General features: G+C 44.9%; 1 protein-coding gene across 1 annotated transcript in view; it reads left to right on the forward strand.

Moving 5' to 3' along the window:
* The first annotated feature begins 10,657 nt into the window (after positions 1–10,657).
* LOC120928974 (cyclic nucleotide-binding domain-containing protein 2-like) overlaps positions 10,658–17,243 on the forward strand; it is a 387,861-nt gene continuing 381,275 nt past the window's right edge. The window contains exon 1 of the mRNA XM_040340130.1: positions 10,658–11,100. Within this exon, the coding sequence (XP_040196064.1) occupies positions 11,042–11,100 (59 nt within the window). The 5' untranslated portion in view covers positions 10,658–11,041. The remainder of the gene's footprint in view (positions 11,101–17,243) is intronic.

The raw sequence follows: 17,243 nt of genomic DNA on the forward strand, positions 1-17,243 counted from the left end.
TTCAATTTTTTTTTTCAAAAGTGGAAAATGCTTTAAGCTTCACAGCAGCAGAGGCATCTGTGAAAACCTGTCCGGGTGGGGCAATTGTCAATTCACATCAGTGGCTGCCTTCAACTATTCCAGGTGATCGTCTGCTGTGTGTGTGTGTGGATATTGTCATCTTCATTGACCTGATTGAATGGTAATCTTCCTGAGCTGAGGTTTTCCCAGCAGAAAGGTAAATCGGCTTGTTTGCCATTGAACTGCACTTGAGGAAATGAAAGGCTTGTGCGATGTTGACTGTTTGTTACTGAAGAGTAATTTAGATCAATGCTGAACTTCATTATGTACAGACACCAGTGAGTACACACAGAGGGAAAAGGCACAAATTCTTCTGATTAGATGGATGACTTTGTTATCCTCTTACAATGAATAGTTCTGCTTTGCAGATGTTTCCCCGTGACTTTGCCTGTCTGTGGCTTAAAGCGGAAAAAATAGAAAAAAGCTACGCTTAGAGACTCGCATTCTGCCAACACTCCACTCGACACATAGTGCAAAAATATATAAACAATTAGTGTAGCGCTCAAAAATAGTGAAACAAATAAAGTGAATTGAAAACAAATGTGTAAAACCTGGATGACCCAAGGTGTATACAATGGTGGATGAATAATCTCATAAAATTAAGTAAGTGAATGAAAATACAGTGGAACCTCGGATTGAGAGTTACCCGGTTAACGAGCGTTTCGCAATACGAGCACTGTATTTTTAAAAGGGTGGTCTCGCAAAACGAGCAGGATTCAAGCTAAAGCGGTGTGCAGTACCACGTTTGGCCTGAGGTGGGAGGGCGCAGGAGCCGAGCAGCGCCGTTCGGAAAGACTCGGAAATACTCAGTTCCTGAGCCTTTCAGAGGTTTGCCGAGGTCAGGCTGAGCTGTCCTCGGGCCTTTCTGTGTGTTTCAGAGGCTCTCCGGCGCCCCCCCCCCACCTCTGGCCACATGCGGTATTGAATGCCATTGAAGTCAATGCGGAACAAAGTATTTTCATTTCCATTGACTTCAATGGGGAAATTCGCTTTGATATGCGAGTACTTTGGATAACGAGCATTCTCCTGGAATGGATTATGCTCGTAATCCGAGGTTCCACTGTACTGACAAAATTGTGAAAAAATTCATAAAATATGAATGATTGAGAATTAATCAAAGTCCGTGAGTAAACATCATATGGTAATTCTTTCTAAACAGTTAAAGGAGTTCTAAAGGAATTTTTTTTTTTGCTGACATGACTGTTTACAGGGTATAGAGACATAATAGTTAAAGGATCACTAAAGGAATTTTTTTTTAAGCTAAATGGCTTCCTTTACCTTACTGCAGTACTGGTTTCATGTCCTCATTGTTCGTTTTTGCTTTGAAGTTGCTGTAATTCTGCTGTGATCTCCACACTTCCTGCTTGTCTGGCTCCTTATGAAAAATCTCATGGCAGCTTTTCACTGTGGTCCAAGCTGTGTGTCTAAAACTCCTCAGAACCAATCAGATTCCTTTTTTTAAAAAAAACACTGCCCTGGATTTGTTTGTTTTTGTTCTGTGGGTCTCTTTACTTCACAGAAACATGAAACCAGTTTAAAAACGAAAGTGAAACTAGAGGCACATTATATGATTGAATTTAATCTATTTTTAATAATTTTTAAAAGGAATCAGTCAACTTTTATGTCTCTATACCCTGTAAACAGTCATTTCAGCATTTTTTTTTCTTCCTTTAGTGACCCTTTAACTGATTCCTTTTAAAAATGATTAAAAATAGATACAAATCAATCATATAATGTACCTGTAGTTTCAGTTTCGTTTTTGCATGCTGTTTCCTGCTTCTGTGATGAACAGAGACAAAGAGCCAATACAGGGCAGTGATGGTTTGTAAAACGAAACTGATTGGTGCTGAGGGGTTTTAGACACACAGTAATCACACCTCCTTGATTAGTGACTACAGAGAGAAAGCTCCCATGACTTTTTTCATCAGGAAACAGACTGTTCAGAACAGAGAATGATTACAGCAACATCAGAGCAAAAACGAACAATGAGGACATGAAACCAGGACTGCAGTAAGGTAAAGGAAGCTATTTAGCTAAAAAAAATCCTTTAGTGACCCTTTAATCATATAAAAGTAGAGTAAACTCCTGTACTGTTCAAAAGGGTGACATTTAACATCACAGTGCAATCAAAAAATGATAATGTTGGCACGCTTACCTGAGATGGTGGACTGTATATATATACTGAACGGTTGCCGCCACCTGTACAGGATTCAGGCAGACTGAAACCCGGACACATTATTTAGACTGTGGCTCCCCAAGTAACTAAGACAGTCACACGTCACAAATCTGTTGCCGTCCGAGAGCCACAGCGGCCGTCTGGTGGCAGATTTGGCATCAAATGGGGGGCAGGGTGATGATGTCAGAGTAATCTGGCCACACCCACCATTCATTGCAGCAAGCTATGCACACCACATTACTACTCTCCTTGGGGCACCCAAAGGTGTCCCAGACCGCTAAAGTGTTTGGATTTGGCTTGAAGAAAAGGTAGCAACCCTAATATACTGTACAGCATAAAAGTCAAACAGGCAGTAGTTAGGGATCACCTCAATATCTGACACAGCAAGGTCGATATTGAAGAGTAAGCCCCATCCAATATTGAAGGAGAGGTCCCAACTTCAGAAAGCCTGCTCCAGGATGTGTGGAAGGACCACATCAGATGTTAAGGTGATCCATGATGGTGTATAAAACGCACATAGTAACTCTGAATGACAGTGGTTTAAATCGACTGTTACTAAAATAAAACTGTAAATAAGTGCAGCCCCCTTGTCCTAAACTGGGGTTACTATGCACATTTAGGCCCAGATTCACAAAGCACTTACGCCGACGTACTGTATAACAAGTTACGCCGACGTAAGTGCAAATGTGCGCCGTCGTATCTGTGCGCCAGACCCACAAACAGATATGCGCCTAAAACCAGGCTACACACTGCCGACGTAGCTTGCTTATGCCGGTGTAGGGTGGGCGCACATTTAGGCTGGGTGCATGGTGCCGCTCCCATTGATTAGCCATTCAAACATGCAAATGAGGGAAATACGGCGATTCACGAACGTACGTGCGCCCGACGCAGGCTACGCGAGGTGCGAGTAAGTTGTACGTGCGGCGTAAATTTATTCCCCATAAAGGAGGTGCAACCCAGCAGCAGACATGCAAAGGTCTGCACCAGGGAACACAAGCCGGTGTATTTTACGTTGGACGTGTGTCTGGCTGGGCGTAGGTTACGTTCACGCCGTACGCAGTGATCCGGCGTAGTTTAGGCAGTTGTTCCATGCGTCCACGTCACGGCGCATGCGCAGTTCGTGATACATATCTGTCTGACGCTCGGCCCATCATTTGCATGGGGTCACGCCTCATTTGCATGGGTCACGCCCACTTCTACCTATGCCGACGTACGCCTTCAAAACCCACGCCGCGCTGGCGCAGCGTTGGGAGTACTGGCTTGCTGAATTCCATGCTTGCCTCTCTGCGCTGCATTGGCGTAGCGTACAGTGGTTACTCTACGGCGGCGTATTGTGCGCAGTGCTCTCTGTGAATCTGGGCCTTCGTTTTTGGCAGGGCTGTAGACAGCTGAGATTGATTGTAGTTTATCTGGTCTTTCCCTAAGCGCAATTAGGTTGTGCATTTCTCGCTGTTGCCAGTAGGTGTCACTGGTACCACAGGCCAGTATAAGATAGTACAACTAGGTTGAGTTATGAATGTTTACATTTCTTCCAGCCAGTCCAGTAGGAGGTTCTTGGCCACTGGTGCATTCTGGGAGAGGATCTATGGGGTGAGGTGGGCCATGTACTGGCTATCTTGCCTCAGGCCTCTGGGGGGGTCCTGCTGAAGTGAGCTCTGCTTGTAGACTCAGAAACCTGTCTGGGGCCTACTAATCCTAAGGTGGTCCTTAGTGTGGAAGAAGCCAAGGTGAGAAGACCTAGAGGATGACCCTTGATGGAGAGAGCCAGAATGAAGGCTTGTCTCTCAGAAGGGCCTGGTGACTCATTTGGAGGACACACCAGAATCTGAAAATGTGCTTGCAGTGTTCCCGGATCTGCTTAAAGGTTCTGACACTGTGAAGCTGGCTCTTGTTCTACATCTCAAAACGTGTTTGCAGTGTTGCTGGGTTGGCTTAAAGATCCTGGCACTGTGAAGCTGGGATTTTTCTGGGTCCATGAAGTCTGTAAGTGATCTGCTGCTGGTATCTGAGACCCCTAACCCTCTCTCCTACTACCTTCTTTAAAGTTTCACATTAAAGCTTTGAAAAGATCAAAAATGGATGGTGCCCATTGCCCAATTTCTGTTCAAAACTCCCCTCCCTATTATAGCCATGGACTTGGGGTAAATGCTAACTCGCTCCATGTCTCTGGAAAAAAAACACAGAAAAGCGCCTCTGAGTACAATGTTTAATACATAGTACAGTAAAATTATCCAACACTTACATGTAAGTAAGTACAGATGTGCTCGTAAGAGATCAGCATCTCATGGTAATTGTTCTAGTGTCTGAAGCGTGTCCAGATCCGTCCCAAGTCCAGGCTATGAAAGCCACAAAGAGCCAGAGAGGAAGCATGTGCGAATCCCGTATGGAGCATGCACGCTCCTTTCTCAAGTGAGACACTTAGGGCCAGATTCTGAAAGAATTACGTTGCTCCACGGCAGCGTAACGTATGTGATTTACGTTACACCGCCGCAGGTTTACAACGTAAGTGCCTGATTCACAAAGCTCTTACCTGTAAACTTGCGGCGGTGTAACGTCAATCCGCTCGGCGCAAGCCTGCCTAATTCAAATGGGGCGGGCACCATTTAAATTAGGCGCGTTCCCGCGCCGAACGTACTGTGCATGCTCCGTCGGGAAAATTACCCGACGTGCATTGCGCTAAATGACGTCGCACGGACGTCATTTGTTTAGACGTTAGCGTAAATGGCGTCCAGCGCCATTCACGGACGACTTACGCAAACGACGTGGTTTTTTAAATTTCGACGCGGGAACGACGGCCATACTTAACATGGCTTAGAACAACTAGGGCTCAGCCCTAATTTTACGCGGCGTAACTCGACGGAAACAACGTAAAGTTAGATCGACGGGCAGCGCGGACGTTCGGGAATCGCCATAACTAGTCATTTGCATATTCTACGCGGACTGCAATGGCCTCGCCACCTAGCGGCCGGCATAGAATTGCATCCTTAAGATCCGACAGTGTAATTCAATTACACCTGTCGGATCTTAGGGCTAGCTATGCGTAACTGATTCTATGAATCAGTCGCATAGTTAGGACGGGCGGATCACAGAGATACGACGGCGTATCTCTTTTGTGAATCTGGCCCTTAGAGCCTGGACTTGGGACGGCTCTGGACACGCTTCAGACAACATGAGATGCTGATTTCTTATGAGCACATCTGTACTTACTTACATGTAGGTGTTGGATAATTTTACTGTACTATATATTAAACATTGTACTCAGAGGCGCTTTTCTCTTTTTATCATGAGTTGGCTTTACTCTTGAGAAGAGCTGCCCTTAGTGGTTATTTCTAAAATGACTCTGCCATTATTATCAGCCTTCAAGATCCATTATTCACCACAATTGATTGGACTTTTTTTTCCCTTACTTGTGGACTTTTTATATTTGTTCTTTCCAGCCCTGCTTTTAGTTCCCTTTATCAAATTGAATTGATTGTGAGCCATTATGTTGGTATCCTGAGAGCTAGCATTTGCTGTTTTTGTTCATGCTCTGGGGGTTGCACCCTGCCTTTGTAAAACGCAGGGGGACGCTACCCGAGTGTGGCCCCTGCAAAGGAGAAAGTGAATACTCACCTCTCCTGCTGCCCGTGGCACCTATTTCCGCTATAGTAAAGAAAAATCTCTCTTCATAATTGAATGCTTCCAGGAGTGTCGGATTTCTGGTAGCCCACTGTGCTCAGAGGGTCCTTTAGCCTACCCCTGTGTCACTAGTGTATTCTGTATACTGAGGTGTGAGTTGATAGGAGTCGCAGTAGTGGAGATTGACACTTTCAGAAGTATTTACTGTATTCTTTTCAGGGAGGGACCACATTTATTATCAGGTTTATTTTAACCAAAAGTCACTTTACCTCTTGCAGCCACTGATTGGTGTATTCTGACAGTGGCTGTCAGAGTACAATGTTCTCATATGGAGATTCCTACAAATATGTTGTTTGTGTGGATGGGGGAATTTTTTTATTTTTCTGTTGTTTTTTTTTTTGCTCAGCTTTACTTTCACTCATAGTCATAGGCGTCGGTAAGGTGGGGCTATTGAGGCTGGAGCCCGAATGTGGGCTCAATAGCCCTGAGTGTTTAAGCGGGTTCATTTTAACTTCTGTGTAATGTGCACCGCGCGGACCAATCTATTCCCGAGTGCCGCAGAGTGACATAGTAGGTCCCGCCTTCAGGGGCCTGCAGCGCCTACGATGGACGTCCCACTGGTCCAATGCCAGGACTGCGGGACATGTGACGTCCATCATAGGCACTGCAGGCTCCAGAAGGCAGGAATTACAATGCAGCCGCCGTGCCACATCCTCGCTCAGTGCTCAGGTAGGCGGCTCTTCTCTCCTCTCCTCCTCTGGCTGCCTGCTGTGATGATGGGCATTGGGCGCGCTGCACACCACATCATGGCTGAGCTGAGCTGCTGAAAGACACATGAAGAAGTCTGTCTCCTCCTGGTCAGGTAGGTCAGTGTATTTATGTCAGGTAGGTCAGTGTATGTAGGTCAGTGTATGTAGGTCAGGTAGATCAGTGTATGTAGGTCAGTGTATGTATGTAACTACCGTCAGTGCATGTATATCAGGTAGGTAGGTTAGTGTATGTAGGTCAGTGTATACATGTCAGGTAGGTCAGTGTATGTAGGTCAGTGTATGTAGGTCAGGTAGGTCAGTGTATGCAGGTCAGTGTATGTATGTAAGGTAGGTAGGTCAGTGTATGTAGGTCAGTGTATGTATGTAACTACCGTCAGTGCATGTATATCAGGTAGGTAGGTTAGTGTATGTAGGTCAGTGTATACATGTCAGGTAGGTCAGTGTATGTAGGTCAGTGTATGTAGGTCAGGTAGGTCAGTGTATGTATGTTACTACAGCCAGTGTATGTAGGTCAAGTAGGTCAGTGTAATGATCACTGTGTCACGCAGGTTAGTTTAATGGTCAGCATTGATGGGCACTGGTAAGCCTGGCAGCAACCAGCAAGTGAGCTTACCCCCCGCCACACAACCCCACTGCCCAGCCAAAAAAAAAGCTTGCGCCACATATACACACACACACGCCCCCCCGCCATTGCTGGCCTTGGACTTTGGGCTGAAGCCCCTGGTCTTTTTGCCACCTAGCAACGCCCCTGCTCACAGCTCCCAACTGTTCCTCTTTCCTCATCCACTGTCCCTTACTAAGGTCTGATGTACAGATCTCCATAAATGTTCACTATTTACCCCCCTTCATGACCAGGCCATTTTTTGCTATAGGGCACTGCATTACTGTAACTGACAATTGCGCAGTTGTGCAACACTTTACCTAAATAAAATGTATGTCCTTTTTTTCCCCACAAATATTTGATGGTGGTATTTGATCACGTTTTTTTTTTTTTTTCGCTATAAACAAAAAAAAAGCTAACAATATTTTTTACTTTTTGCTATAAAACACATCCAATAAAAAAATCGAATTCTTCATCAATTTAGGCCAATATGTATTCTGCTACATATTTTTGGTATTTTTTTTCTACAATAAGCGCAAATTGATTGGTTTGCGCAAAAGTTATAGCGCCTACAAACTTTGGGATATATTTATGGAATTGCTATTTATTTAAAAATTTTTTACTAGTAATGTCTGTGATCAGCGACTTAAAGCAGGACTTGGATATTGCGGTAGTCAAATCAGACACTAAGTGACACTTGACACTTTTTTGGGAGCCAGTGACACCAATATAGTGGTCACTGTAATAATGACACTGACAGGGAAGGGACTAACATCTAGGGCGATCATGGGGTTAAATGTGTGGCCAACATGTATTACTGTGTACTGCGTGTTCTGTTTTTTCTAAGCAATGTGCTGATTTTTAACAGAAAAAACAGCGCATTGCTGCTGTCAGAAGAGAGCTCTGTGTTTACCTACACAGGGCTCTCTTCAGTAATGTCCAGAGCCGATTGTCGGGTGTCGGTGACCAATCAGCAGCCAGCACCCGCTGATTGATTGGTGCTGCAGCCAATCACTACTCAACCGGGGTGGTGGGCAGATCACTAACTAGGAACGTGATTCGGTGCAGAGCAGCTGCTCTGCCACAGTAAAGTTATGCTGGGCAGTCCATTAAAGAGAATCTCTGGTAAGACTTAAAAAATTAAAAGTCAGCAGCTACAAATTCTGTAGCTGCTGACTTTTAATAAAAAAAGACACTTACCTGTCCAGGGATCCAGCGTTGTCTTCAGCCAGGCCGGTTCTTCACCGATCTTTGGGTCCTCGGGGGCGCCATGTTGACTGTAAGAAGCTGGCTGTGACTTCCTGTGGATTCAGAGCTGGCTCCCCATTGCGCATGTGCAAGTTGCCATGCATCTGAATGGTCTCACAGCACCCAAGTTGCGCATGGGGGGGAGGTATTGGCTGAACTTTCGCCCCGATCGCCTAGGCCAGGGGTGCCAAGCTCAGGTTCATCACCGAGCGCATCAGCATTTTGGTTGCAAATGGGCAGTTGTATCTCTAAAGACTGTATACATTAATCCAGGGCTTTTTTTCTCAGACAATTGGTACTGTAACTCAAACACACCTCCCTGCCGAACCACAATGAACAGTGTGTGTGGCCAAGTTGCAGTGGGAGGATCTTAAAGGGACAATAAGTACGTAGCTCCAAACTGTCCCTGATTTCGAGGGACTGTCCCTGATTTGGAGCAATGTCCCTCTGCTCCTCATTCCTCCTCATTTGTCCCTCATTTTGGTCTGATCTATATAGTTGTATATAAAATGCACCTTTTAACTATTAAAAAGTGTTTTCCAGCACTAAACCTTTCATCTGAGTTTTAAATTGCTGCATTTGTAAATTCAAAAAGCCAATATAAGGAATAGTAGTGGTAAAAAAAGCACTTGTGGGTTTAACCAATCTTGTTTTTTTGTACAATTCTCCTTTAAGGGGGCGTGGCAAGGTGTGTGTCCTATGCCTGCATACTTTTGCTGCCCATCTCAAAAAGTTGGGAGGTATGTAAATACCAGGAGTGTGTTATGTGCAACGTTCAGGGATGTGCAGCTTCAGGGGTGCTTTATGCACAGAGTGCAGAGTTCAAGGGGGTGCTACAAACGAGTGTGGGGTTAAGGGTTGACCTATGCACAGTGTCCCCCACAAAAGCTTCCTCGCATCTTACCTACCCACCTTTTAGTACTTCCCAGCTGTGTAGGCCGCTCCGCCTCTCTCTCTCCCTTACTTGCAGGGAGATCATTAGTTGGCATTTGTGCACCCGGGCACAGATGGGGATCACAGTGCAGCTTACCACGTGATGCCATGTCTCAATATGCACCAAAATCTCCCTTGTGTCCACCGTGAATGAAGGGCAGGAAGGGATATGTGAGAGCCGCAGAGAGGAAAGCTTTCCTTGTAAACACAGAAAGTGTCACGTACCTGGTTGTGGAGCCCAACGTGCAGGGAGCGGCCTCTCGTAAGCCTCTGACTCAGGAGCCCCTGGTAGAGCAGACAGAGGATCAAGAGTCTAGAGGGGCACAAGCGCCTGGTGGTAAGCTGGTAGCGGACCGGAAGAGGAAGCAGACAGGTGTTGACGGGGTCCTGGCAGGAAACCACAGAACACAGGAACAGTGATGTAGCGCTTGCAGATGAAGAGCCAAGTGATAGGCACACACTGGATCAGGCAGCAGATCAGGAGAATGGAGCAGATCCGAAAGGGTTAATCAAGTCCAGGCCGGGTCGATATATCAGGCGGGCAGATGACAGAGCCAGGGGTTAAGCAGAGTCAGTGGTCAGATCAAGCCGGGGTCAAGGTCAGGCTGCAGGCAGAGGTAGGTCACAGGAAGCCGGGTCGGGTAAACAGTAATCAGACAGGTAGCAGGTGCAGGTTCTTTCAGGAAACGCTGTAGACTGGTCAGCAAGATGATGAGGGACCAGACAGTTTAAATAGCACTCCTTGGCGCCAAAACGCCGTCAGCGCGCTCATCACGCACAAGGAAACGCGCATGCGCGCGCCAATGCGCATGCGTCGGGACTGGATTCTCCTGACGTTGCCACTGATGGCAGAATTGCTGGATCTTCTATCATGACAGAAAGCTTCTGTGTTCACAGATGACAGTTGCGAGTGGGGAGAGAAAGCTGGAGGTGGCGGAACGCCACGTTCCGTCTGAAAAAAAAAAATGGCTACATGAAATGGCCTGGATTCGGCCCATGGGCCTTGTGTTTGACACATGTGGCCTAGGCCTGGGCCCTAACAGTTCAGTTTAGCTGTCTTCAGGACATGTATTCCTAAAGCTAGTTTTCCTTGTAGAATACGCTAATCCCTTCCCAAGCATTTGTCATCCGTTACATAATCAGCGCGCAGTACAATAGGTGACATGTCCTCCATACAGTATATGACTATGTACAGTTTGTCTTAAGCTTATCCTGACACAGCCTCCATTCTTCTACTGCCTGTTATCGGGACACGTGAGCCTCCGACCTCGCCCTCTCTTCATTCCTTCACTTTCTGACATTATTTACCTTCCATTTGGCATGGGTTGGATGTTTATTCGGTAACTACTTTTAAATCAGTGTACTATTTCTATACAAACACAAACATGGCAACTGGAAGCTTTGTACTGGTCTGGCAAACAGGACATCATTCATTGGATCAGTCAGCCCTGAAATGTGAAACTGCCTGTATATCATGTGTGATAACAATGTTTACCGCTGAGCTGAAGAGCTTATTACGGCTTGGATAAAATCAGGTCAAGAGGACAGCTTTGTATATACTTCTACCATGCTAAATAAGTGCCACTTGGAGCTGCCTGGGCATTGTTGCTGCTAAGCGTTCGGAGAGACAGAAGTATGACCCAAGAGAGGAACAATGAGCTCCCAACCATGGAGGACCCACTTGATGTAGACAAGTAGGTGCTGCGGCTTTGCTCTGGGAAAGGGAAGATACTTGGTGGTATAAATCAAGTGCTTAGCAAACACAGAAACATGAGTTACAACAAGGATATTTAGTCAAAGAGGTTTTCCAGGCAAAGGCAGATTGCTATGGCTGTTCTTTTATCTAAAGCAGCTTTTCCAAACCAGAGTTCCATGGGATCATAGAGTTTCTCCTGAGGTTACTAGGGGTTCCTTGAGCAATGATACATTTTTGACTCTTTTTCGATACCCAACCACAGACATCAATGATCTTTTTGTCTGTAAAGCTGGACATACATTGAAATTCATCCGATTCAGCAGGGACAGCCTGAATTTCGATCCATGTGTGGGCAGTCTGGTTGTACACAGTTGATCTTATCGATTGACTTGTGTACAACCAGCTTGTCGGCTTTTTTTCCCCAAATTATCATTGCTGCCGGACAACTGACCACAAATGTAGTGAGCCTTTTCCCCACTGACCATCATGCTAATGTACTATAAACTGTTGATAAAAGTAGTTATTAAGAGTTGGCACACCTTCTCTTCTCTTTTCTTTTCTTTCCTTTTAGTCCTTTCCTGTCTGTCCTTTTTCTGGGGAGCGACATTCCCATGCTGATTGTGTGGGATGTCGACTTGTATATTTTCAGGGTTGTGAAGTCATTCTCTCCAATTGGTGGAGGTTGGTAGACGGGTACCATACATTATGCCAGTGCACAAGACTGTGGAATGTGGAATTTGGCCAATAGAATAGATGTCTTCTGTTGAGACTCAGCTGTGAATGGTCGCATTGTGCCTTGGTGGTTTACTGTTAGACAAAGTAGCTATCTTGTGGAAAATGAGGGTGCTCCTTAATATACAAATGCAAATATTAAATTACATTAAATAAAAATAGGTTAACATGTGTGAAAAATTTGTGATGAATCCAACATCCAAATAATATCACCACAGTATGCCCAATGTAAGAGTCCCAATAATTGAATAGATTCCAATCTCTCCAGTGCAAAAACACTTGAAAAAAAGTGACGTAAATCTTGCTTAAAGTGAGATGCTCCTTCACCAGATGCGATACTTGGTAATCACCCTTGGTAATCACCTCATTTTCCACAACTATTCCTATTAAGTATCACTTGATTTGCAGAGGAGCAGCTTAAATTTAATTTATTTTAATATTATTTTTATCTATTTGAATGTAGTATATATTTAGTATTCAAATCACATTGCACTTTGTTTTGAGCAATTTGGCGCGGAATTTCTACTATCAAAGTAGCTATCTTGACCATAGGCTTTTTTAATTAGAAATGTACCGTGGTGGTAAGTTTTTGTGATGTTTGTGCATACAGTTAGGCCCCATACACACGACCGAGGAACTCGACGTGCCAAACACATCGAGTTCCTCGTCGAGTTCAGTGTGGAAGCCGCCGAGGAGCTCGGCGGGCCGACTTTCCTCATTGAACAACGAGGAAATAGAGAACATGTTCTCTTTTCGGCCCGACGAGTTCCTCGACGGGTTCCTCGCTGAAAAGTGTACACACGACCGAGTTTCTCGGCAGAATCCAGCTACGACCGATTTTCTGGCTGAATTCTGCCGAGAAACTCGGTCGTGTGTACCGGGCCTTAGGCTGCGTACACACGGTCGGACAAAACCGATGAGAATGGACCGAGGTTCAGTTTCATCGGTCCAAACCGACGGTGTGTATAGCCCATCGGTTTGTTGTCCTTCGGTCCAAAATGTTAAAACATGCTTCAAAATCGAACCGATGGCCCGCTGCCTGATTGGTCCAAACCGATGGTTAGTACAGAATGCTTGGAAGAATTGAACTTCGTTTTATTCAGCACGTCGTGTTTTTGACGTCACTGCGTTCTGACCCGATCGGTTTTTGGAACGATGGTGTGTACGCACATCAGACCATCAGGCCACTTCAGCGGTGAACCGATGGAAATGGCCCGTCGGACCATTCTCATCGGTTTGGAACGACTGTGTGTACGCGGCCGTAAGGCTTACCGCAACCATGGACTTCAGTAGGTCCAGATTGCCATTACCATATGTGATTCTATTTTTTAATATTTTTTATTGTTTTTGTACGTTTGTGGAGACGTATGACTTTGCATTATCCCAATGTTATCATATATTGTGACACTGATTTATAACTTTCTCTTGTAAAATACTTTTCAATAAAAATTCTTGAAAACTAAGTAGTAATTCTCAGGGGTTTTCTGAGACCGTAAAGTTATTTTAAGGGTTACTCCATGTTAAAACGTTTATGAAATGCTGATCATAAAGTATATGTAAAGTCAACATTTTTCATTTTGAATAGAACAGGAAATATTTCAATCCCAAATCCAGGTGAATTGATAATTCTTCCTTGCAATGGAGCTGCATACAGTTAGGTCAAATGAAATCCAGGGACATATTTTTTTTTTACTAGTAATGGAAACAATCAGCGACTCTCTGCCCGTCGCCGCACACCTCACAGCCTTTCAAGTTTTACTCTCAGGTCCCGGCTACTACTGGATGGGGAGCGGAGGAAGATCACTCCGCCAGGGAAGGCAAGGAGATAGGCAGGTGGCTGGCCAGGATTTGAGCCAAGGCAGAAGAACATGCGAGCGAAGCTGAATGGGCATGCGCCCAAAACTGAAGAAATATTCCCTCCACTCCGACCAGCACATGATCATCAGAAAGGGGCACAGATAATGGGAAAAATACAACCCCCTATGCTACTAGGCACGGTGGAGCGGGGGTGTGTAATTCTATTTTTTTTATTTTAATTCTGCACTGATTGTCTTTGAAATTGCCCCTGCCCCTATTAAATCCAATGGGGACAAAACCAGGGACAGACTTGGTCCGGGGACAGTGTCCTCGATCAGGGGACTGTCCCCTGAAACTGGGGATGTCTGGTCACCCTAGTCTAAGGTCCTAAAGTCAAGACCAAAAGCCCTGCACTGGATGTGAGGATGGCATTGGACAGTCATCGGTGTGTGGAAGAAGCAGAGGATCGGGTAAGTAAAAGTGCTATTTCTCTTCTAGACCTAAACGAGCGGTAACTCCTGCAGTGTGGGTGCAACCTGGCTGAAAGTAGGAATTTGCCATCTCTGTTTAATTGGGAACATTTCCCTTAATTTCCTGTCCTGTAGCCACAAGAGGAAGTAAGAGGAACTTTCTCTAAAGTGAGGGTAATCCCCTTTCAGTTGGTACTTTAGCAAGTAGAGATGTGAATGATTAAAAAAATTGTTAATTAGTTTAATTATTTCATTTTGTCATATTCATTATGTTAGAATGATTCGTTTTTGGAATTCGTTTTTTTACAGACTTCGTTTTGTATATTCTTTGTTCCAAATCTATTCGTATTTCTGAAGATTAGCTATATTAATTTAACGTGTTAATTTGTTATTTCGGGAGATTAGGGACATTACGTATACACTCTGTTTGGCTTGGTTGGAGTTTGATCCATCAGAAGCTCCGAATCATAATATAATGAATCGTGCAAAAATAATTTTGGGTTCCTTCGTTATACTTTGTTTCGGAGATTGTGATGGATCCACCTTCATCCAACCCAAATTCAATAAGTAGGAATCATGGGCCAAATTCTCAAAAACGCCGCCTAACTTAACTTTCAGCAGTTAAGTTACACAGGCGTTAAATTTCTACCTAAGTGCCCGATCCACAAAGCACTTACCTAGAAATTTCAGGCCGTGTAACTTAAGTGCCTCCGTCGCAAGGCGGTCCTCCTCTCCGGGGGGCGATTACAATTTAAATGAGGGGCGCTCCCGCGCCGGCCGTACTGCGCATGCGTGTGACGTAATTTTCCCGACGTGCAGCGCGCGAACGTAATTTACGCCGGGCTTTGTGGATTGTGACGGGACAATAAAGTTGCGACGGGTGAAAAAAAAATACGCGCCGGGAAAAAAAATTCAAATTTAAAAAAAAATCGCGGCGATCGGAAAAAAGGTCTGGTTTTACATGGTGTACTAACTTTACACATTGTAAAACCAGCCCTAATTTAACGCGTGCAAATCGTAACTTATGCAGAAAACACAAAGCTTTAATGCTTTGTGGATCTGCTTAAGTACTCATTTGCATACGCTAGCCGGCATTTCGACTCGAAATGCCCCCAGCGGCGGATGCGGTACTGCATCCTAAGATCTGACAGTGTAAGTGTCTTACAGATGTCAGATCTTCTGCCTAACTTTGGAAAAATCCTTTTGAGGATCGTTTCCAAAGTTAGGCACAGAGATACGCAGGCTGAACAGCAGTTCCACCCGCGTAACTCTTTTGAGAATTTGGCCCCATCATCTTATTTAACTTTTATACCCTACTGTATTTATTGCAATATGTTTTCATTTCATATGTACTATAGTGTATTTTTCATAATAATGAAAAATGTTAATGCAACATAAAAATTAAATGGATCTGAATCAATTTGGATCATTCATTATATTCTATTTAGGAGAATGTGATGGATTCACCCAGGGCCGGACTGGGAATGAAAACCAGCCCTGGAAATAATTTCATACCAGCCCCATAGCGTAATTATACCAGCCCAACATCATAACGTAATTTTCTTGTTCATTAAAAAAAACATACATTTTAAAGCACATTTGAAGAGTGTATTATGTATAGATACAACACATATAAAAGCACATAGGGTATATATATATAAAAGCAAATTACAGTTAAAAGTGGTAAAAGTGGAGCAATCGTCAAAGAACAGTCCACTTATTGCTATGGTGATATGTTGCCAGATAAAAGAATAATCAAAGAATTGACTTCAAAGTATGGAAGATATAAACATTTTCAAAACTTTATTAACTTAAAGCGGGAGTTCACCCATAAAAAAATGTTTCCCCTTAGATGGATGCTCATTTTGTCTAGGGGAATCGGCTAGTTGTTTTAAAATATGATCCGTACTTACCGTTGTAGAGAGCGATCTTCTCCGCCGCTTCCGGGTATGGGCTGCGGGACTGGGTGTTCCTTCTTGATTGACAGTCTTCCGACAGGCTTCCGATGGTCGCATCCATCGCGTCACGAGTAGCCTAAAGAAGCCGAACGTCGGTGCGGCTCTATACTGCGCCTGCGCACCGACGTTCGGCTACTTTCGGAAAATCGTGATGCGATGTATGCGACCGTTGGAAGCCTGTCGGAAGACTGTCAATCAAAATAGGAACGCCCAGTCCCGCAGCCCATACCCGGATGCGGCGGAGAAGATTGCTCTCTACAACGGTAAGTACTGCTTCGATTTTAAAACAACAACCCGATTCCCCTAGACAAAATGAGCATCCATCTAAGGGGAAAAAATGATATTTCCGGGTGAACCTCCACTTTAACATAAATAAATTACTCACAAAGATACAAAATATTAGTAGATAAATACCGTATTTATCGGGGTATATTGCGCGCTCCGGCGTATAGCGCGCACCCCTAAAGTGGACCCGCATTCCTGTAAAAAAAACATTTTAGTACTTACAGTTTTGGTGTCTTGCGCGGCGGCCTCGTCGGGTCCGTCTGCGGCTTCGGTGGTGTCCTCCTCGTCGGGTCCGGCGTCCTTCTGCGGTGTCCTCCCCGCTCGATCCCCGCTTCCTGCACTGAGTTTGAACCACTGCGCCAGCATATACCGAGCGCAGTACACTCGGGTATAGTCGGGCAGGCTCGGCTCCTCTCGCGGTCACGTCCTGTACGTGACCGCGAGAGGAGCCGAGCTTGCCCGACTATACCCGAGTGTACTGCGCTCGGTATATGCCGGCGCAGTGGTTCAAACTCGGCGTGGGTATCGGCGTATATCACGCACCCACGATTTTGCCCTGGGCAAAAAAGTGTGCGGTATACACCAATAAATACGGTATTACACAAAAAAAAGGGGCAATGGTGAGAGAGAGAGGGGTGCAATGGTGAGAGAGGGGGGGGGGGCTGCACTGGTGAAAGGGGTGCAATTGTGAGAGAGAGGGGTGCAATGCTCTGCAGGCCAAAACAATTATACATTTTTACCTGAAAAAAGTTTAATTAAATTAAAAAATAAAATCCATGAGAGACAGACAGAGAGGGGCTGCAATGGTGAGAGAGAAAGGGGGGTGCAATGATCTGCAGGCCAAAACAATTATAAATGCACATTTAATTTTACCTGCTTTAAAAAAAACAAGGGGGTGC

Source organism: Rana temporaria, chromosome 2 (assembly GCF_905171775.1).
Source record: "Rana temporaria chromosome 2, aRanTem1.1, whole genome shotgun sequence".
NCBI lineage: Eukaryota > Metazoa > Chordata > Amphibia > Anura > Ranidae > Rana > Rana temporaria.